General features: G+C 47.8%; 1 protein-coding gene across 1 annotated transcript in view; it reads left to right on the forward strand.

Moving 5' to 3' along the window:
• The window catches only part of SYNDIG1 (synapse differentiation inducing 1), a 184145-nt gene extending 163436 nt beyond the window's left edge, over nucleotides 1-20709 (forward strand). The window contains exon 4 of the mRNA XM_080814456.1: nucleotides 19458-20709. Coding sequence (XP_080670582.1) covers nucleotides 19458-19616 — 159 coding nt within the window. The 3' untranslated portion in view covers nucleotides 19617-20709. The remainder of the gene's footprint in view (nucleotides 1-19457) is intronic.
• Nucleotides 20710-23316: the final 2607 nt, after the last annotated feature.

Raw genomic sequence — 23316 nt, forward strand, 5'->3', positions numbered from 1 at the left:
GACCCACACAAACACCTCTCAGCCGCACACATTCACAGGTGAATTGAGTGGTCGGCCTGAGGTTGTCTAGAGAAAATGACCCTCGCATATCAATTTGGCCTTCTGTTTACCACCACTGAAATTTTGGGTGGTGCATTAACTATAAAACAATAGGGAAAACTGTAAAAACAACTACATTTAAGAATTTAGTCTGTTCCTTCCAGCCCCTTTTTCTATCCATTATTCTATATATAAGTAAGATTAAGTCTTAAAATCTACTGTTTTGTAACTGATATTGTGAGCACTTTTCATATAATTAGAAATGTTCAGTGACCATAATTGTTACCTAATACCCTATCTCCCCATATCATAGGGAGATAACATGATTATTCAATTACTCACCTTTTAAAGCCTTTAGATTTCCCCCAACTTTCCAGTGTATTAAATAACACTTGGTAGGTTGGTTTTTTTTTTTTTCATGTTTTACCTAAATCTTTGCTAGTCTTTACTGTCAATTCTTAAGAAAAAAGTTTTTCATTTTTTTTTAAAGTAAGTTTTCTTAACGTGATTAAAGCAATTTAATTCCTGATTATCTAGCCCCCTGCTGTGGGGGGTACTTTTTAAAACAAGTGTGTTTTGTTTATTATGTAATTGGTTTTCTGTGAAATGGACTGGAAGGAGTGTATTTAAGAGAAGAACAAGAGAACTGACATGTCACCCATATTATAGCATTATGAGAAAGTTCGTTGTGTACATCAATTCAAGTTCTGGGGCTCTCTTTTCTGGACATCACAGCATGGACATCACAGTTCTCCACAGAACTCCCTAGTTCTGTGGAGACATGTAACTGACACCCTGATCGAATTCCACAGGCAAACCAGTTGCCACATATATGACAGGGAAGTACCCCAGACACCGCAGGAGACCCCAGGTACGCCTGGACTCGGCTGATCAATCTAAAGTGTCCAAACTTTGTGCTCCTGAGAATTTTTATATGTCCCGGGACTGTGAGGATTTAAGAGAAAAATCTGTGCTTCATCTTCTAGCTTTTAAAAATCTTTCATCTCTGCACCACCACCCCCATCATTTATCTCCAGGAATGAAGAGGGACTTTTGCCTAGAGATTGAAAATGATGACAGTAGTTTCCACTGATGGGCACCTGTTGGAAGCTGTCACTCACTGACTGTGATCTTGGATAAAAGTTCACCTCACTGAGCCTTAATTTCACATTTCCAGGAGCACATTGATGGATTCACATGCAGACATATTTAGCAAGAAGTATCTGCAACTTCTATTGAAATGAGCCCCAGAAAAGACAGATTGATGCATGGGCAGAGTTGTACAGATGAACAGACATCTAATAACATAAATAGAGCAAAATGCTATTAGCCAGCTGATGTGGTGGATACATAGGTGTTTGCTGTAGGTTCTTTCAACTTCTCCATATGTTTGACAATTTTCGTAATACATTGTTAGAGAAAACAGTGTCAATAATGGCACAGTGCTGTGGAAAGAAGGAATGAAATGAGACAAGTCAAGTGTCAGTGTGGTGTCTCACGTAAAGTAGTAAGTCAGTATGTTATCGTTGCTAATATCTGTCACAACAACCAGCTAGATAGGGATCATAACTCTGTTTTAGTGAGAAAAATAAAATTGGGTACTCAAAAAATAATGAGTAGTTCATGGGCTGAGCCAGGTTGGGTCAGCCCTGGTTTTGAGCTAGGAGTGCCTCTCCCAAACCCTGCTCTGCCTTCCAGGTCTCCAAGAACGGAGCACAGGAAGGAGGACCTGCATCTGTAGTCACCGCTCCTCCTCTGACCTGCTCCTATCCCATAGCCTGGCTTTGATTTTTAGATAAACTTTTTACTTTAGAACCATTTTAGATTTATAAAAATTTACAAAGGCAGTACAGAAAGTTTCCGTCTACTCCTTGTCCAGTCTCTCCTCTTGTTGGCATCTTAGGGTGTGTCCATTTGTCACAACTAATAAATACATCGTACTAAAGGTTTGTAGCACAAATAATCCATGGCGGTCTTGCCAGTCCTTCCCAATGTCCGAGGCCCTTTCACAGACACATTTGGAACATTTTAGTGGATCTGTCTGGTATTTACTAATTTCTTAAGAAGTTATGAAAGGTCTTTATTTCTTAATTGGTCGGCTTATTATTAATTTATCACTGGCCAACCATTGTGGTGGATAAAGACTTGCTTTCTTACAGAAGTCCTCCGTCCCTACAGCACACGCTTCCCACACCTCTGCCCATCCCCTTCCTCCCAATGTAGTCATCACAGCGTCTTATTAACTCATTATCTCCTGAGGATGTCCAGTTACTGCTCTCCCAGCCTCAATTACTGTAGTTCATGGGCTTACTCTTTCTCTTTACCACACTCACCAATAGCATCTACATACATTTTTTCAAATATCAGACAAACTATGGATTCCTTCTGTCTTCCTGCTCCAATTTAAGTTGACTGCTCTTTGATGCCCTCCCTTTAACCTCATCTGAGGGGTTCCTTTTGATCCTTTGTGTTTTGTTTCTTGGATCTCAGGTCTGCTCGCAGGAATACTTATCCCTGCAACACAAGCTACTGTCATCGGTATTCATCTATGCAAGGAAATATGTCTTGCCTTCCAACCAGATGGCAAGTTGGCCAACCTGGCAAGGCACAGAACCATGCAGAACCGGGTAACTTATTTCTGGAATATAGGTCTGGGGACTGTGTCTGGGTTTCTAATTCTTTTGAGGAGAGAGAGAACATGGTGTTTGGCCAGGAAGGACTATGCACAAATCCATAGCCTCAGAGTGTGCCATCTATGAAAGGACCTAGAAACTTTTCCCTTGGCTTCAGAAACAAGGAAGCAAGTTCTGTATCTGTCCTGGACCACCAGGGCACAGTCAGAAACTCAGGGCCAGGCTAATCCAAGATGTGGGCCCCAAATTTATACATAAGCATGTACAGGAACTCTGCTGCAAAATTAAAACACACATAGATTCAGGATTTATGCTACAGACAATAGAAAGATGCTTTCTAAGGACTGACAGTTTTGCAAACCAACAAGGAAGAAAATAATGTATCTTAGCTCTTGATAAAACCACACTAGAACATTATAATCTGTACAAGGGGGGGGGGGATCATACAGCAGATTTACCTCCCCAAACAGAACTATTACTTCCAGAATTCAATTATCTCAAAACAACTCATCTTCAATCTGAGATTATTATAGTACTTTACAACAAACTCAAGGAGATTTAAATAATTGAAATCATTTAAGTGATTAAGGAGGAATAGAAACCCATATGGATAAGAGATCATATTTTTTAAAAAAACTTAAAAACCCAAATTTGGAAAATGGACATACAGCTTGGATTTTTAGGATTGGAAAGTATAGCATGCCTGTAATAAAAAGCAGATGGACTGGATGCAACTGAAGAAGAACTTGTACGCCAGGAGATAGATACATGGGAATCATCCAGGTAAGAGAGATGGAAAACAGGAAGGAGGCACAGCACACAGAAAGAAGAGTTCCAACATGAAACCAACAGGAATTCCAGAAAGAGAGAAACGAGGACAAAATGAGGCAGCAGTAATATTTAAAATGGTAATGCCCAGAAATTGTCCAAAGTGAAGACAGGTATAATCGTCAGACTGAAGTAGCTCACGGAGTCCTGAGCAGAAAAGAGTAAGCTGAATATACATAGGAACACGGCTGTAGAGCATGGATGAGAAGAGTCAACAAAGGACAACAAAAGCCCTTCATCTCCCCATTTTACTGTCTTACCCCTGACCACCTCTTTGTTGCCCACAGCTTTGACTGCCACTTACATATAGTCAACTTCTGGTTTCATAACTGCAGCCCAGAGGCAAATATTTGTCTTTACTTGACTATCTCAAAGTTAACCTCAAATCCGGGGTCCAAGGGCCAATTTGCCATCATCCTGCTGGCCCCTGCCCCCCCAAACCTACACACTTCCCTCTGTTTCACTGGTGTAGCCTCTGGCTAGCCACAGTCTTCTATCCCTGTCCCTCCCTTGGGCTGATCTGAAAGAGGCCTGGGGAACATGTGAAGAGGCACAGCTCATGCTCTCCCACCCACACTCCCTTCCCTCCTCTTCAGTCACACCTTCAGTACCTTCCGTCCTTAAGGGCTCACCAGACCTACACGGACTGGGCCTCCCTTCCTCTCCATTCTGTTCTCTCCTCACAGCCCTTTCTCCTGTGTGCCACCCTCGGCCAGCAGCACCCCTTTCTCCTGCCTATTCAAACAACAGGAAATCTCCAAGGTCAACCCCTGAGTCCCCAGGGAAGTCATCCCTGGCCCCCAGGGCAGGTCATGTTTCTCTGTACCATGCTTTCATGGAACCATTTCGACATTAATGTTCAGCTCCCCATCCTTTTATCTTCAACACACAGCACAACATGCAACAGCACCTCGCAGGAGGATGATGCTAAAAAAGTATTCCTTTAATGAATGAAGGATTTTAAGGAATGATTTTGCAGTTAAGTCCCAAACGCTTAAGTGAATCAGTACCTTTTCCATCATGAATTCAAACACCATGCCGACTTGTGAATGCAGCAGTGATGTGTCCTGCGGGATGCCCCCACCCCCACTCTAAGCTGTGAGTATCACAGTGTTTGCTGCTGAGATTATGTCTGGCTCTGGCGGCTGGGTCTCCGTGTTGCTGCACTTGGCTGGCTCCCTGGTTTCTAACATTCAGTCAGTCCTCTTATGATGGCTTGCTTAGCAAGGAGCTGGATTTGAACTTGCTAAAACAGTTTCACGTCTCCTGCCAGTGATTAGCTCATGCTGGTCCCTGTTTGGGGCTCACTTTTGGCTGGCTGGCCTCTTTCCGGGGAACCTCGCTGCCTTCTGCTTGGCTGCAAGGCCTGCCAGCTGGGGTTGTGCATGTTCCAATATTATTTCCTAAGGGATCTGCAATTTGTTTTATTTTTCTGCTGTAAGAATTCCTCACCTAAAGCAACCCCAAATGTGTGATGACAGTGGGAAAGAGGGAGTCAAGTCTCAGAACTTATTTTTGAGTCAAGTGGAATGAAGGTAAGGTGGCCATGGCAGACATCCCTGGGACGTGACACGAGGCCATACCCCAAGGGACAATAGTTGTAAATCACACAGAAACCTCTACAAACCACCTCTGCTGAAAGGAAAAGTATCCACTTCAAAACAAAGGCTTCAGTGCAGTTGACTTTGCATCTTTGTCCCCCAGAACATGCCTGTGAACTGGACAGCTGAAGACTGTTCGTGTCCCCAAATCCATAGGTGGAAGCCCTGACCCCCAGTGCAATGGCATTTGGAGGTGGAGCCTTCCAGAGGTATTGGATTAGGATGAGGCCATGGGGTTGGAGCCCATGATGGGATTAGTACCCTCCTAAGGGAATAAAAGGACCAGAGTGCTCTCCCTCCTCCATGAGGACCCAGCAAGAAGGCAGCCATCTACAAACCAGGAAGAGAGTCCTCACCAGAACCCTGATCTCAGACTTACAGCCTCCAGAACTGTGAGAAAGAGGAGCCCGGGTCTATGGTAATGTGTTACAGAAACCCAAGCTAAGATACAAACCTTCTAGTCCCTCCCCAACCTCCCACAGTCCTCCCTTGCATGTACCTAATTATGAGTATAAAACACTCACTTCCCAAGTTTAGTTTTTTTTTTTTTTTTAAGATTTTATTTATTTATTTATTTGACAGAGACACAGCGAGAGAGGGAACACAAGCAGGGAGAGTGGGAGAGGGAGAAGCAGGCTTCTCGCCGAGCGGAGAGCCCGATGCGGGGCTCAATCCCAGGATCCTGGGACCATGACCTGAGCCAAAGGCAGACGCTTAACGACTGAGCCACCCAGGCGCCCCCCAAGCGCCCCCCAAGTTTAGTTTTGTTTTGCTTTTTAAATCCCAAATGAAAAAGGGAATTACCATTTGGAAACCAGTTTATAGCTGGACAAGTTGTCATAACTGGGATTATTTTCTGAAAGGCGTCCATACATCTCCTGCTCTCTGAGTCCTTGAGAGCTGTCATTTAAGAAGTATCCTGATTTTTCAACCTGAAGGAAAAAGTGCCTGTTCTTTCCCACAAATGCCTGTTGGGTCACATCCCCTGTGCCACATTTTAGGAAACATTTGGTTCAAAGAGGATGTTGCTATAATGCAGCTTTTCCTTTCCCTATTTTGAGAACGTTTGCCTCTGAGGCATGATTTGATGTGATATGAATGCACAACAGACAGAGTCCCCTTGATTCCACTACATCGCCCTGTTTCAGCTCAGAAGCATGGATTTCAAGCTATGGAAAAAACACTGTAATTCACTCTGCCCACGTGTGCACAAACTCCTCACTCTCGTTCTCTAGGCTCCCTGATTGGGAGCAGAGTGCAAAATCACAAATATGCCTACGTTGACTTCTTTATTAGACCTCCTAATGAAGTGCCGGATGTCAGATGCGAGTTAATGAGAATCTGCTTGGTTGGAATGAATTCAAAAGCAAAGACAGGAAATATGCTTTTATTGGATTTAAAAGAATAGGGGAAGTTTTTAAAGTCCCCTAATGCCAGTAATTTAAAAGCACCTTCGTATTGCATGGAGCACTGCGTTTGGTGCAAAAACAAGGAATTCTGTTTCGCTGAAAAGAAATTAAAAAAAAAAGCACCCTTGTATGCAGGCAGTGCAGCTCAGTGGGGAACTGGGGTGTATACACAGTCCTTTGTCTGTCCACAGGACCTCCCAACAACAGAGGGGACATATGGGTTCCTCAGAATGGTATTTGGACATGAATTTGGGGGCTTAAAAATGAGATGTTGGGTTTCAACGGGCAAATCTCTACTCTGATATCGAATCTGACTGGAGAAGAGCCCACACGTGGACAGGGGAACTTCCTGAAGGCTAAGGCAGATGGAAACAGCTCTGTGTACAACAAGGCTATATGCTAAGATCCATCCTGAGGTAAGCTTCAAGTTTGTCCTGGTGAGAGAGGGTGCCTTGACTCCTGCCAGCCACTGTTGGAGAAAGAACCCTGTCCTCTGCAGCTGGCCAGCACCAGGTGTTCTCACTACAGCCCACTGGATTAGGGAGGAGGGACCCAGGGTATGAATATTTTGGTTCCTAAGACTGTTGAGATGGCATCACTTGAGGATTTGCTGAGAATTTTCAGCCTAGTAAATACAAGATAAATTTAGTGGTGGCAATATATACCGGTGGCATGAGGTTCTCTCTCCCCTGGCCCCACCTTTCTCAGCCGGGGTATAGACCTGCAGCTCATAGGTCAAAGGGGCAGCAGGACCATCTGCTAGTGCAGACATTTGATTTGCCAGAGAGCCTGCTCAAGGCTGAGGCTCACCTCACATAATGGGGAGGTCTTTCTCCCTCCTACTTCTTTTCCTGCCTGTTCCCTCACCCTCTCCCCCTCCTTTCTCTGGAGCCCTGTGCTGGTTTTCCTCGCTGAGCTGCTTCAGTGGGAGCTGCAACCACAGGAACAGACGGTGCCTATTCAGCCATCAACATCCCGACTGGCAGCGTGGGAAAGCTGGCTCGTGGTTGAAAAGCCGGCTATTTGGTCTGCTCATCTGTGTTTTGGGTAAATGGGCTGACATTCCTATTCAGATGATCCACATCCAACAGAGTGCAGATCCTTTCAATTGAAACAATAATGATAACTATAATGAGCAAGGGTGCTCAAAGATGGTTTTGCTTCCTTGTTCTAACAGGAGGTTTAGTCCACCAACCAGGAGAGAACCACGCTGACACAGCATCATCCATCTGACTACAGTGATCCCAGGTGGTGTGGTTGAGGACTTTAATTTCTCTTTCATTTCCTTTTCAAAGTATTTTTGAGCCTTTTGGGGAGGCAGCGCAGCTTAATGCGAGAACATTCCTCTAGAGTCAGATGGTTTCAAATCCATCACTTTAAGAGTAGTGTGACTTTGAACAAGTTTCTGTCCCTCCCTGAACTTCAGCTTCCTCCTCTGTAACTGAGGATAATCAGAGTCATTATGTCATGACACCTTGGTAGTAAGACCCCAGTACCTAGGACAGAGTAGTGAATGTTCTGGTGATCTCTTGCTCTGTAGCTAAGTACTGAGTGGCTTGAGACAATAAGTACTGGATGCTTGTGTGTGTGTGTGTGTGTGTGTGTGTGTGTGTATACACAATTACAATATACATATTATAATATATATACATTCCTAGGTCTGTTGCTGAGAAAGCCCAGAAGCAATGAGAACTCTAGAGTGACACACAGTACCCAGATCTTGTTTCCTAACACAATCTTCCAATAAAAGAGATCAGAGCTCCATGGGAAAATGGCTGACTATAGGATTTAGGCAGAAAATATACAAGATGAACCTGGAACAGCATCCTATAGTACAAAAAGGAGAAAGTGCTCCAAAGAAAAAGGTTGGGAGCATGTCAAGGGGACACATGAATCAGCCTAAAGGACCTTTTAGTGGTCAAACTGACAAAACAAATAATGTAGTATTGAATTATAAACCAAACTATAATGTAAATATCCAAGGGTCCATACTATATAAATAAATGACTAGATGAATCAATTCCTGGGGGAGAACACAACCATCTCCCATACAGATGAATTACAAATAATTTATGTAGGGACTGTACCTGAAGGAAGCAAAACACATGCCCCATATCATAAGTGTGGACAGCATGACTGTGCAGTGGAGAAACCTGACAAATATTATCTCTGCTAGGCAATTAAGGTCAGCAAACTCAGTGATAAACCCTGTTGATAGGATGTAAACTTGACATGAAGTCATTAGAAGGGCACTTTACCTCTGTGGTCTTCATCCCCAAAATCCTCTAGATAGTTGCCGGTAGAGGGGCATCCTACAATATATTTAACCAGTGTTCCTCAACACTGTCAAGGTCACCCAAAACAAGGAAAGTCCTGAAAGCTGTCATAGCCAAAAAGAGCCTAAGGAGATGTGACATCTGAATGCAATGTGGTATATTGGTTGGGGCACTGGACAGAAGGTGGACGGTAAGTTTTAAAAAATGGTCTTTAGTTTATTTCATCTCTAATTCTGAGTAATAATAGAATTTCCTATGATCCTGTGATCACTGTCATTCCCTAAAAATCTACATTCTGAGCACCTGTGACCCCAGAAGCAGCAGGAGGGGCTGGGGTACTGAGTAGGAATGTAGAGGGGTGGCCTGGGCAGGAAGGTGGTGGAGAGAGACACCAGGAAGCACGGAAAAGTAGAAGGCCTCCCCTTGCCCTCCACAGAGGCTCCCATTTTGCCTGGCTTTCACTCAGGTTCTCTGGGCTTTCACTGGAGGAGTCCCCGTCTTCCAGCCCTCCTCTTACAGGCAAACAGAACAAGTATGTGGGGGAAACGTGAAAATCTTCTCTCAGGATGGGACCAGAGGCCAGCCTGTCGGGGAGAAAGTGTCAGTTGACCAGAGGCCACAGGCTGGAAGGCCCTAGGGAAGGGCTCTCAGGAGCTGGGAGCTCTCCAGGGTTTTGCAGCTTCTCTAATCCGCATGGAGAATGCAAGGTGACCGTAGTTCCCACACCCCACATGAGTGTGGCACAGCAACCGCTCTTCCTGTTGATGTGGTGATTGCAATTTTGTTCTCTATGAAATGAGATCCACAAAATAAATCACTTCGATGATAGGGGCCCTGGGATGTCCCTGGAGGAATTCGGGCCCCCGAGGGCAGTGGCCCAGACCAAGGGCAGGAGGAGTGGCTCTGTGAAGGCCCATGCTTAGTGCCCGCACCCAGGTGACTGAGGTTCGAGTCAGGTTTTACCCTTACACAGTTGTACATTTGTTTCATATCCATTGTCCTTTCGGGTGTTTGGACCCGACTAGCAACAGAAGATCCATTGTCTTAAATGGCTTAAAAAAGAACAGTTGCTTAAAAGGGGGAAATCGTAAAATGCATGTGGAGCTAAATACATGAGAGGAAAGAAACAAGCATGTTGAGGATTGGTGTGAGACGCCTGCCTCTGGGAGGCTTTCCATCCTTGTGGCTTAGGTCCAAATTATCCTGCTGCTCAGTCAGAATGTTACACGGAGTCTGTCTGTTCTTCAAGTACAGTGCTGAGTACCCTGTCAGTGCACAGCAAATGGTAAGAGTAATAAATAATGGAAATAACCTTTGCAATAATGCAAAGAAATGTAATCCAGTCAGACAGATATTGGTAGTAGAGGAAAAATGAGCCATAAAGTATCCAAAGTGCTATAAATTTCCAGAGAGATGGTTCTGGAGACAGCAGGTGTCTTTGGGAGCCCGTCACAAATCTTAGAGGCTGGTGTCAGGTGCTGGCATTTTCTGCTCAGACCCTTCCAGCCGCAGCTGGACCTCACTCCTCAACAGGAATGGAGTGAACGTGTCCATGGGTGACACGGAATGTGGAAACATCTGACCCTACCCAAACTTACCCTCAAAATAAGTGTAAGAGAAACAAAACAGCAGGTGTTTCTTAGAGAAAATTATCATTTTACTAGAACCTCAAATACTTCCAGCCAAAGGAAGTGAAGATATTGACAAAGCTTATAAGAAACTCAGCCCAGAGCTAAGAGAAAAGCTGGCCCAAGGTTCCTGGCCCATCTGTGAAGGACCATAGCCTAGATCCTTCGGGACATTCCAGATCATCTCAAGAAGGGGAGATGGTAGCCTAGTGGGGGCCAGTGCATGTCCACAGTCACATGAGGCAGGTGTTCTCATGGCCACCATTCTGGACAGCACAGACATAAAACACTTCCATCCTCACAGAAAGCTCTCCTGCAAGGCACACACCTAGACAGTCCCTCTCTGACCCAGCCTCTGACCCTCTTCTCTTCCCCCTCCTCTCCTGGATCGCCTCTCCCTCTGTCCTGCAGAGCACTGCATCAAGCCCAAACACGAAGAGCCACATCCTTCCTGGTGCTCAGCAGCAGAGTCAAGTGTATTTTACCTCGTGGTTATAAATATTTCCTTTGTGGATATCCCTGATTTATATCTTCCTTATCAGCTTGTTGACTCTGTATAAGGTCAGTGATTGTCAGCCATGGGGATGTCTCCAGGGGGTTCCTGTACAAGGCGGAAATGTTTCTGACTAAAGCATGTTTGCACTCAGAAACAGCGGGAGAAAATGCTGTGCTGCCCTTTGTTCTTTTTCCATTGAGCAAATGTGTGCTGAGCCTGGCCAGGCTCTTGAAACGTGAAGCTGTAGGGCCCCAGGGTGGTAAGCACCAGACCCCCAGGAGCCCCTCTCTCAGCAGGGACATGTAGGGCTCCCATGAGGATATAGTAGGTGACTTAAGGGTTTAAAAGGCCACTGCAAATACAGAGGCCAGTGAGCAGTGTGAAGAGGGAAGCCAGAGCACAACTTCACTTGATTTGCATCCGTGTTTATAGAGAAATCAGCATCTCCTTTCCATCTCCCTTACTTCCCTTCTTTGGTTTTGATTTTACTAGTTTTATAAAATGAGTTTCTCTATTCTTTATGAATAGTTCTTATCTGGTCATTTAATTTTTCGTAGAATCATTTCTTAAAGTATCTTGGGGTGAAAGAGTAGATTTTTTTAAGACCATGCTTTCTTCCAGTGGCTGACCCTCCCCAAAGATACCCAGTAACCTGACTTCTATGCTAACAGCACAGAATATTTTGCACTTTATGTAAAGAGAATCCTTTGTCTAGTTTCTTCTGTTCCCCATTATGTTTCTGAGATTTATTTATTTATTTACCACTACTGGTACCATTATTACTTATTCCTTTTTATTGTTGTTGGACATTTGGCTGGCTTCCAGTTTGGAGCTATTATGATGGTTATTGTTACAAACATTCTTATAGATGTCCTTTGGTGAACATATAAACAATATCTCTTAAGTATTTACCAAGAGGAGATTTGTTGTTGTCTCATATGCCCATATGTTCAGCTGTAAGAAGTACTGATCCTTTCCCCAAGTAGTGTTAAGAATTTACACTCCTTCCGGGACTATATGAGAATTTGGTTTTTCCACATTCTCACCAAAACTTGCTACTGGGTCTCTTTTCCTTTTGAGCCTGTGGGTTGGTGTACAGCACTGTTCTTTCAAGCTGTACTCTGCTGGGACATGCCTGCACGCTCAGGAAGGAGAGGTGAAATTTCTACCCCCTGCCCCTTCCTCTACGTTGCCAGTCATTGTGTCTGCGCCTTCGGAGTGAGGTGTGGTGAGCATGGCCAGATAGGGAATAGAACAGTCTTACCCAGTTCAGCCTGGCATGCCAGGCCTCATGCCCTCTGGGCCTAGAGGATGTATACAGCTTTCTTCCCCTTCTGTGCATTTTGGTAGGTTCTTAGCAGACCCCAAACACATTCTGCATCCTCAAACTACAGCTGGCTTGAGACAAGCCATATGTTTTCCATCAGCATTTTCTGTGGAGATCTGCTTGCCCCTCAGCTGCTGGCCCAGCTCCTGTTGGACAGGATCTAAGACAGGCCCTGTGGCAGCCCACCATATCTTCTCCTTGATGGGAGGGCCTGTCTTGTCCCCACAGAGCAGCACTTCATTCAGCTCTGACCTTGAAGCTACTGGCCAGCCCACCTCTGCCTTTCAGATTTTCCAGGCAAGAATTGGCCACATGCCCTCCATGCAGGGGATACACCAAGACCCTGCAGTGCCCCCATTTAAGCTGCTCTCCTAAAGTGAAAGGCAAACACCTACCCTCCTACTGGAGTGAACCTGGGTCTCACAGCATGCTTTAATATCCCTTCAGATTCCCTCTGCTGCCTCCAAACCCCCAACCCCTTTGTCCTCTTCATGGGAGCACAGACGTCTGATCTGGTTCTGCTCTCCTATTCGGAAAATCGGCAATGGCTGATGAGCAGCTGTATCCCTGGGCCATGTCTCTTGTGATGTTGAGTCTCAGACAGAACTTCTAGCTGTTGTGAGTGAGCAGAAGAAGGATGGCAGGGCAAAGTGAACAAAGAAGGTCATGGCCTTCAGCATGCCAACGAATGCCAAGATAAATCTCAGGTAAACCCAGAGCTGAGTGGGCAGCAAGAAGGGGAGCCATATTAGGAAGTGGGGAGAACTGGATAGCTTGGGTGATAGCTGTAGCCCTGGTTAGAGCAGGACCTGGACACACAGGAAGTATCAGAGGAAAGCAGGGTCCCCAATCTGGTCGGAGACCACTAGGAGAAGCCAGTTCCTGCAGATAAAGCCCCTAAAAGTCACCACTCAGCAGGTTCTGTCACCACCAATGTGAGAGGTGTGGGGAGATAAATAAGCATAAGCATTAAAAAGTGCTCCCCAGAAAATATAAATTTGTCTACAGTCCTCTGCAAACTGGCCATTCTCATGAAAACCTGAGCAAAATGAGCTTTAACTGAGTATAAGAGGTTTCTTGCCTTGTGGTACATGGCGTGTTCCCCTGACACGGTGTCTTGAATCTGTGCCTGTCCCAGCCTCAGGAGGTGCGACCCCCGTGGCACAGCTGACTGACCTCATGCTTAGCCCAAACATGTTTGTCCTGGTTACGGGTACATTGTTGATATTATTTTTATTTCCTCAGTGTAAATCCCTTCACTCAAGGGAGAGGAAGGAAGCCAGTGTTTTTCATGACTTTTAGCACTAACATTTTCCTTTTGCTCTTTAAAAGTCAGGTTTTCTATATATCTTCACAACCAGATAAGTGAGGGTGATCATGTAACTAAAGAACCAGAGCACACATTTAATGTCTCAGTGTGAAATGTTCCAGTAGCAGGGTGTTAAAGGGCTAAATGCCTCCAGGTATGGGTTTGGAGAACTTCTCTAGTTGGGGCTGTGGCTGAGCCCTGCCCGCAGAGTGCACAATGGGGCCCGAGGACTTCTTGCCTTCCAATGCTCCCCCCTCCCCTGTGACTTTTGCTCTCAGCCTCCTTCCAAAGGGTGCAAGTCTGGGTCCGACAGAAGGTACAGCGGGGTGCTGCTCAGGACCTTGCTGTTTTCTAAGCAAAAGGTCCCAAAAGAAAGTAACAAACTTCACTCATGAGCTGTTGGAGAAAGGGCAGGGAAGGAAAACCCAGTCCCAAGAGATAAGGTTCCCAGCCCAACATGGGAACAGGCGGACCTCCTTCCCTCTGCAGGGGCTGAATGGGAAGGGCTCTTTGCAGACGAGACCAGAGGGGTCAGCTCACAGTGTCACATGTCCTTCTGCCCAGTGCGGTGACCCTCACAGTTTGGCCTTCAGGGGTGACAGAGGTGGCACTGAGAGAGAGCTACCTGTAGGCAACTGCCCTTGAAACATGACTTCCATGGGGAGGAACACCTCTTAGCCTAGTCCTGGGAGCCAAAATGGTCACTGCCTAGACGATTTGGCACCGATTTGATCCTACTCTGGCTGGAGCATAACTGGACTATGACATCATGTGTGCGACCTGTGGCTTCATGGGAGGTTACATTCACCTGTGCAAGAAGAGGCCAGCCTAAGCCATGAGAGCGCTTCTGTGAAGAGGCCCCCAAAGCAGATCCTGAGACGTCCCAAGAATAGGCCTCTGTCTTAGGAGGGGACTCCGGACAGACTAGAGATGAACAGGGCCATGAGGAAGGAGCCCAGAAGGTTCCAGCAGGAGGACACTGTGAGCAAGTGAAACCTACCTCACCTCCAGCCCAGTGGCCCACCTCAGCCCACAACACAGTAAGGACATTGAGAAGATACAGCCCAGATCCCCTTGAGGTCAGGTCAGAGCTGGCCCCCGAGCAGTTCTCAAGTTCCTGACCCTCAGAAATTGATACGGATGTCAGTGCTTCCTTTTGTCTGAAGCCACCAAGCTGGGGATGATGTGTTTTTCGGCAATGGAAGAGCATAGCCATCAGGAGAGAGCAGGCTGGGTTGTGTGTCTGGACAGCAGCAAGAGTCTCACTGGTGACAAAGAGCCTGCAGGTCAGGTCCTCACAGAGGCTGCTCCAGGCCCACAGCCAGGTCCTGGGAGATGCAAATGTTCTATCACCCCCGGACCATAGCTGGTTCATTTAGGAAGTAGACGGCTCACCCCAGCTAGATCATCTGAGAAGGGTCGATTTGCAGAGGTGACTGGCCTGGGGCCACGAGGGACAGTGCAGTGACTGGGGCAGGTACATCAGAGCCACCACCATGTGGAGGCCCGGAGAGAGCAGAATGGAGGGTTAGAACCTACAGGAGCAGTCCTTGCTGGGACCCTCACAAATGTTGAGCCCTTCCCTTCCTCCAGTCTGATGGGGCTGCTGGGCAGCTCTCAGGGAGAAGCTGGGGGACCAGAGAAGGAACCAAGTCAGTCTCCTGGCCACTGTGGGAAGACCATGGGTCTGGAGGGCGAAGGGCAGGAGGCGGTATCGGAGCCCCCGCTGGCCATACCTGCCTCATTCCCATGGGCCCATTGCACAGATGGGAACTCTGAGTCTCAGACTCCCTCTTTCCCCTTTAATGTCAGTGGAACATTTGGTTTGAAGTAGTCACACACACTCTGTCAGTGGGGAGGGCTTTGGTGGCAGGCCACCCCACTGTGGGAGGAGATGAGGCTGGGCAGGAATAGGTTCCAGGGTCAGAAGGCCACACACACCATGCTGCAGGGTGCAGGGACCACAGCAGGTGTGCCATGGAAGGGTCTTTCGTGGGCAGCATTTAGAGAGAGTGGGAGAGGTGCAGGCAAATCAGGAGGCAGGGGCCCCGAACAAGCCCAAGACCACTCAAGTAAGCAATGTGGATGTCCGAGAAAAAGTAGGATGGGGCGCAAGCCTTCCATTTCCTTCAACACATGTAACTTTCCCCAGGACAGACTCGGATTAAGGATGGGGGCCTCACTGTCCTGCCAACACAGGGCTGAGCCCGACGTTACCGTTAGAATGGAGGCAATCAGGAGGTGAAAGGCCAGGAAATTACAAACTCCTGGGACCATAAACCAGTCAAGAGGGAAAGAGGTTTGGAAATGACACCTCACAAGCTAAAAACAAAGCTATGAATGCGCAGGATGTGGACAGTTTCCCTTCCTGCAAACGTCCACATGCAGGAATCGATACAGCGCCTTGCACACCAATCAGACAGGCCACAAGGGCACATAGTTGTCACAACCAAACGTGTGGGTGGACCTCAGGCTGGAGATATGTTCCAGGAGGCTGAGTTCTCCCCCTGAGCTCCAACTCACCCAGCTTCGTTTGCTTTATCACGGGGAGGCTGACATGAAAAGATGCTTCTGTCAGAAAATGTGGGTCACCAGGATGCTCTCCATGACAGATCCAGGGCTGCCTTCCTGTGACGCAGGAAGTCTCATCCCAGTTTGCCTGGACTGGCCCTATTCCAGCACTGAAGGTCCCAAGTCCTGCAAATCCCCTCAATCCTGAGCAAGCCAGCACAGGTGGCACCCTCGGTCTTGACCTTGCCTGCATGTGGGACTCACCTGAGAGGATGAGAGGCACAGAAGCCAGGTCCCAGCCTGGAGCTTCCGACCTCCCCGGCCAGGGTGCTACCAGGGAGTTAGGGGTTCTCAAAGCTCCCTGACAGCTGGGATGTGCTCCAGGTTCGAGAACTCCTGCAGCAGAGACATCTGATGGGGTGCAGTTTGTGCCAACGAGACCCACAGGCCGTTCTGAGTATGGGCTCTCAGCGTGCCTGCAACATAATCACTTACAAACCATGGGCTTCAGGCACAGACCAGGTTGTAGACAGTCTAGATTCCCAATTAGGACAAGCAAACAACATCTGCTCATTCCAGCCAAGAGGCACCTGTGACGTCTTCCTGTCCCTATCAGGAGACACCATGTTGGCTCTCTTCCTTGATACCTCCTCTTGGTACTGTCCCCCAACTCAACCCCAGTGAAGCAGTCAGAGCAGCTGGGAAAGGGGCTGCTTTGAGAATTCAGGGAGCATGGCTGACCCTCATCTCATTAAAACGCACATGCACACACAGTCTTGCTTTCAGCATTAGGGCTTCAAAGCCCCTGGACCCAGGGCAAGAATCTCTGCCCTCATGCCTAGCAAGAAGACCCTGGAGACTTAGCCCAGAAGTTTTCAGAATAGAAATATTTCTCTGTGGTTGCACCCTCTCAGATACATATGCAACCTGCTTTAAAGCCACAGGATCTACTGTCTGAAACAAAGGATGCATCAGACACAATGTTAGACACTTTGTTAGACCAGGATACCCATTCTGTGCAGTGCAAATGACATAGCTACCTCGAAGGAGCTTCTGCGAAAAGCAGACGCTGAGAGGCATTGTTGAAAAGTAGCCTGCTTGTCAATGAGGCTCTCTCTGTTTACTGGTTTTGATGCATCTCAGCTGATAACATCTTCAACACAACACTCTTCCTGCTGGAACAGTTGCCCTATAACCAAACAGATCGCAAATGGAGTTCTCCTAGCTTGGGCTGTGAGAGTCAACTCTGGAGCCTGATTCCCCAGCAGACACTCCTTGTTCCTGGGGATGAGAGCGCTGGCACTATGAGCTCAGAATCCAGCAGAGGGGAGCTCTGTGGAGTTGGGCCAGAGCTTGGGTCAAGCCTGCCCCATGCCACTACCCTCCTCGTAGAGGCCACCAGGATGCACCTGGGGCCCGTACCACCTGGAAGAGTTTGAAGGGAGCTGATCTTGCACAGCCCACTCACCTGGTCATTCCTCAAGTGTTCAGCGAGTTCCTACCATTCCTCCAGGCTCCAGGACATGTCCTCCTCATGGACATGGCACACGTGGACCTGTCTCTGGAGATTATGGCTGAGCTGGGAAGGCAAATACTAATATAGTTACTGAAACGTGTGAGCTCTGATGAGATAGGCAGTTGGGACCAAGGCGCTCCAGGCAGGGCCTGTGTTGAGGGTGAGGGAGTGCCCAGCGTGCCCTGCCTTTCTCTCTAAACATCTGTGTCCTCTCCTGGGGACTCAGGGTGATGATCATGAGAGAGAGCAGCAAAGCCCCATTCTAATAGAGGGTGTCCTCCTGGCTAAGGAAGGGCAGTTCCAGTGTGATGTTATGGGATGCTGGAGTGTTTGAGAGTACTGCATTAGATAAAATGAAATGCATCTAATTAAGGCTTAATTAATTAATTAGTATTGTCATAGGAGGCTTCCCATTCTGCATTCCCTTAGCTCTGCTTCATCAAGAACTGTCAGCAGTGAGCTCCCAAGCTCCCTTCCAAGCCAGAAAATGAGGGGAGGAGGGCAAAAACTGAGCTCCACGATCCAGCAGGGAGGGGAAGAGAGGCCACCAAGAAGACCGGGGTCCCTCCTCAGCCCAACAAAGAGCTCCACGTCTCACCAATCAGGGTCAGGACTATGGAGGGTGGAAATTCATTTCACAAGTTACCTCTGAGTCTCACCCTTTGTGGTCCGTGGCAGATGCGGCAGCATATTTTTGTTTGAGTAAATGACATACCCCTACCGGCCTACACAATGCAGAAATACCCCTGATGACACCAAGAGATGGGAGCCAGTGAAAATCTGGCTTTCTGGAGATGGGCCAGAGAATGAGCTAGGCTATCTACTTGGGGGGTAGGCTCTGCCTGTACCCTGACCACAAAGAATCCCCAGCCAGATTGGGGTTAGCTCTCCTCAGCATTGCTTGCCCCTCCCAAGGGTCATGGTGCACCGGTAGCCTCCACCCCCATCAGCCAAATTCACCACTTTCCTCAGCTGGTCCCTGAGAGTGGTTCCAGCTGAAGCACATGATGGTCCCCACACTCTTGTGTCATCCTTCTAGTCTCACGTGTAGAGGGGACAGCAAAGGAAGGGATTGAGGATGGGTAAATAGGGTCTGCTACAAAATACCCAACCAGATACAACATCCAAACCCTCCACGTTCCCATCCACCCGTGACCCCAAGAAACATGAATATCACCAAAGCAACACCTCGCTAGGCAACTGGGTGAACAGAAATATGGGTATTGTCTTATATCAAAGATTTTATTGATGGATGAATTCTACCAACACCAGCTATGGCGAGGAAGGATAATAGTCAGAAACACATGATTTCGTGGCCACCAGCTGAAGACTGAAGTATTAAGTATCCTGCAATCAGTTTAATGATCTTTTGCCATAGTTTCCTCTCTGGGAAATAGGAACTATCATTTCTTTCCCACACCCCTACTAGTTTGTAAAGATTAAATCAGGTAAATGTGAACATATTTTTAAAAATTCAGTGTTATTCAAATGAAAGAAAGGACAGCCTTCTATAGAAATGAGGGTGCTGGGGGTGTCATATCTCTTCTCTCCCTCACATCCTGGTCCTGAAGGCCCCAGGCCCCACACTGGTGGTGGAGTGCTGTCAGCCATGGGCATTCCTGGGGGCTCTTTTCTATCCTTTCTTTAAAGCTTTGACTGCCTTGCAGTCTGGGGGAGCAATAGCTCCCCCATTTCTTCCTTACCCGTTATGGAATGCCTCCACCATGCTGGAGCGTGCCCAGTTACCTCTTAGTGAGTTCTCCCCATCTGCTGTCACTAAGTTCAAGGTTGGAAGGGCACCAGAGGTGAGCACTACACTCACATCGTTTGCTCTGACCTGCTCATCCTGATTTCCTTTTCTCCTCCCTCCTTTCTCTCCAACAGACGAACAAAGCCGTGGCCAAGGGGGACTTTCACCAGGCCAGCACCAGCTCCCGACGGGCCCTGTTCCTGGCTGTGCTGTCCATCACGATCGGAACTGGCATCTACGTGGGCGTGGCTGTGGCCCTCATCGCCTACCTCTCCAAGAACAACCACCTATGAGCTTCATCCAGGCGCACAGGGGAAGAACCGGGGCCAGTCGTATGCAGATGCAAAGAAGTCAGGGCTGGCAAGGGGTGGACACGCAGGTAGACACACCTGTGCAATGCTGTACACTCTAAGTTATTGCCAAACGGCTCCATAAAGCCCTGGGATTTTTCTACCCATGGATTTCTTTTGTTTTTACCCTTTAATTTCATTTACACAGCACTGTGTAGAGCACGAGGCAGATGGGCACTGCTGACCCTTCCAAAGGGAAGCTCCAGAGATCCTGACCCACAAGGCCGTCTTGGATGGATTCTGGTGGATTCATGACAGTGTAGTTCTCTCTGCAGCCTGCCAGTGCCTGGAATGCCATAGCATTAGCAATACACAAACAGTACAAATGTGTTTATTTTTTATGGAATATGGTGCAATAGGCAGAGGGCAGGGGACACGGCACTTCTGTCTGTGGCCCTGCTTCACTCCACCGGCATTCCCCCATCCACGAACCTCCCTTGCAGGAAGAGAATGGGGCTGGCAGGAAGAGAACCAAAACTTCCGGCAGGACTCCCAGCTATCACTGGACTTCAGATGGGTCCAGTCCTGAGAATGCAAAGCCAGAATAGCATGGGGTCTGTCCCCAGGCCCACTGGACACTCCCTCCACGCTGCCCCAACCTAGGAACATCCAGCCTCTTTTGGAACGTGTCCAAACTCAGCAGCCACCACGCAGCAATATTCAGTCATGAGGCCTCGTTGATCTAGGGTGGGGGGCAGGCCGCAGACCCTCCAAAGACCCTTCCTGGAAGGACCAAGGTTTGCTCCGGGAACTGTAGGCAAAGGAGCTGTGGACACCGTCTCAGCATAAAGATGCCTGTGTTGACACTCACCCTGGTGATAAGCAGTGACACCAGTGATCTTTAAAAAGAAATGAACCTTCCCTGTCGACTAAATGAATAGCTATTTTCTTGTCATTTTTTTAAGTGCAACTACTGCTTCATGCTGCTTAAGTTATCAGACGAATGCTGAGAAATACGTAATCAGACATTTTAATACCATTTCACTGCTGTTTTACGAGTGTTCATTATTTAACAAAAAAATTATCTTTTAGCTTTCTTGCTTAAGACTTTTTTTTTTTCCCTGATGAATTTCCAGTCTTGGGTTTCATTTCTACTTTTCACTTGTTTTAAATAACCACAGAGCAACCTGGAACTCAGCTGGTAGAAGAGTAGGAGGGACTCCTAAGACAAAGGTCACAACACCCCTGGCTGCTTAAGTTAATATCCTTATCCTAATGATAATATGAGGGGACACAGAGGCCATCTCTCTAGGACAGTGGTTCCATCCATGGCACTTAAACATTCCCTGCTACCTGGATCCCAGCTCCAGAAATCCTGATGTCCCTGACCAGGGCCACTGCCTGGCCATTTGCATATACCACAAGTCAGGAGCCACTGTCCTAGAAGAAAGAGTTTCATCGTGTTTCATCTCCTTCACCTGCCCGCTTGCCCTTGACCTTAAATGCTTAATATTCTAAAAGTGTTTAGCCATGCCTTTCTGGGCTAAATCCAAGCTCCATCTAGCATTTCTCCCTAGTGGATGCTCCAGCAATACAATCTAAGGCCCCAACCCGAAGAGGAGTACATGGAGGAAGCCCAATGCTCCCTGTAAGAGTCGGGGTAACTTGGTGATGGGGTGCGTGGGTTGGGGTCAAGCCAGCTGTGTCGTCCATATGAGTACACATCTCTGAGCCTCATCTCTAGGACAGGATAACAAATGTCCACTTCTGAGGACTACTGGTGACTTCATGGGCACAGAGGGCCTGGCTCAGGTTGATGTGCTGGTGATCGGGCATCTGTGGTCAGTCTCCGTCTTTGGACAACCCACCCCACAACGTGTCCTCCCATCTTCTCAGCCCAATACCTCAGGGTGTATTCATCACGACCAAACTTGTGTCAAATGGCCTATTTGTATTTGTCCTAAATTGGCCCATTTTAAGTTCAAGAGGTGCCCAAAGTTCCATATCTTTGGATTTGGTTAAGAAGTAGAATCCACCCCTTATGTCCTCCCTACCATGTCCACCACCATCATCATGGCTGCTGTACCCCAGCCCCTGGTGCCCACAGGTTCTGTCTCCTGCTAGACCACCTTCCCGTCTTCTCTCAGCCCCTGTCTTTCCACATGGAAATGCTTCATGCTAAAGGGACTTGGGCCTCCCTGTACTTTCTCAAGTTCTGCCCTGTCTTTCTCAAGAACCAGCACAAGACGTATGGTGCAGGTGGGCCTATGGGTTTTAGGGTGTTAGGGTCAAGGCCAAACCAGTCAGAGGACAACTTAAAGAAGCATGTGTGCCCTTGCAGCTTACAAGACAGGTGGACCCTGTGTGGCCCATTCCTACAACTGGCTTGGCCTTGGTGTCGGAGGAAGTGGTTGAATGCCATCCTCAGCGGAGCTATTACTGACCGATGCTTAGCACTGCAATCTTCGTGTGTCGGGGGCACATCTGCCTTTCTAGACTCACATTTCTCTAGTTGGTGCAGCCACCACAGATGGGGCACTGACCTCTGCAGGCCCTGCACCGGGCACTAGACCCACATCAGCTCACGTCGTCCCAAGAACCCTGGCAGGCAGGCAACAGAACTGAGGTTCAGAGAAGGTAGCTCAGCCAGCACGTGGCAGCTGTAGAGCGAGGATGAGATTTCCCAGCCTGGTGCCACCCTGCCGCCTCACCCCTGACCACAGACGAAGCTCCCCATTCCACAGCCACTCATTTCAATCTTGCAAGAACTCCTGACTACAAGCATTTTATATGTAATTTCCCTCAAGAATCACATGCCAGGGAAACAGCAAAGTCAAGATGCAACCCCACATCCTAAGCCCACTCGGTTTTCTCTTAAAAACCATGCAGCCCTGACCATGGCTCTACAAAGTAAGAAAAATCTGGGCACAGATCACATTGTTTGTGGGTCAAGACTCTTGGGAACATAAAAGCAGCTTTGGTTTGTGTTTCACAGCATATCTTTGCCGAAGGGTGGTGGGAACGAGGAGGGGGCTTGGGGTGACTTCCCTGGAAAAGGTGACTTTGGCACACATGGTTAGGGTGGGTTCTCTTCCTCTACATATCTCCTTCCCTCATCCTTAGAGATGTCCCCCTCAAGCTCCTTTCTGCCCCTGCTTCACTAGGCACCCCTGGATTCATCAGGTGTCCCCGCTTCACCTGGTGTCCCTGCCTGAGCCGAGAGTTCAGCTTTCCCCAGGGAACTACAGTGACTCCCATGGAGGACACAGTGAGAGAGGCTGCATCCATCTGTCACTGAGCCCTCAGCGGCTGCACAAGATGTCACAGTCAGGCCTCACAGCTAGAGCTGGGAAAGAGGACTGGTCTCTCCAAAAGCTGGGACAGGGCATTCCTAAGACCCAGCCAGTCACCATGTACCTCTCGAGATGTTAGAGGAACTCTCATTCAGAGCAGCCCCTGGGTTTACAGCTCACCAGCCTGACCGTTTGCCAACAGCTGCTATTGCTCTAGGAAACGATGCCAAATGTTACAGCAGCTGAGTCACGGCCAGCGCTGCCTTTCAGAGCCCATGGCCTGACTGTCAGGGCCTTGCCTTTGAAGTTTTATAGTGTCTCTTAGAGGACCCCGGTGAACTGGCTTGAGCAATAGCCCTTATGAGGACAATTTTATGCACTTCGAAACTCACCTGTATTTGTTGTCATAG

This window comes from Martes martes, assembly GCF_963455335.1.
Source record: "Martes martes genome assembly, chromosome: 9".
In the NCBI taxonomy this organism is placed as follows: Eukaryota; Metazoa; Chordata; class Mammalia; order Carnivora; family Mustelidae; genus Martes; species Martes martes.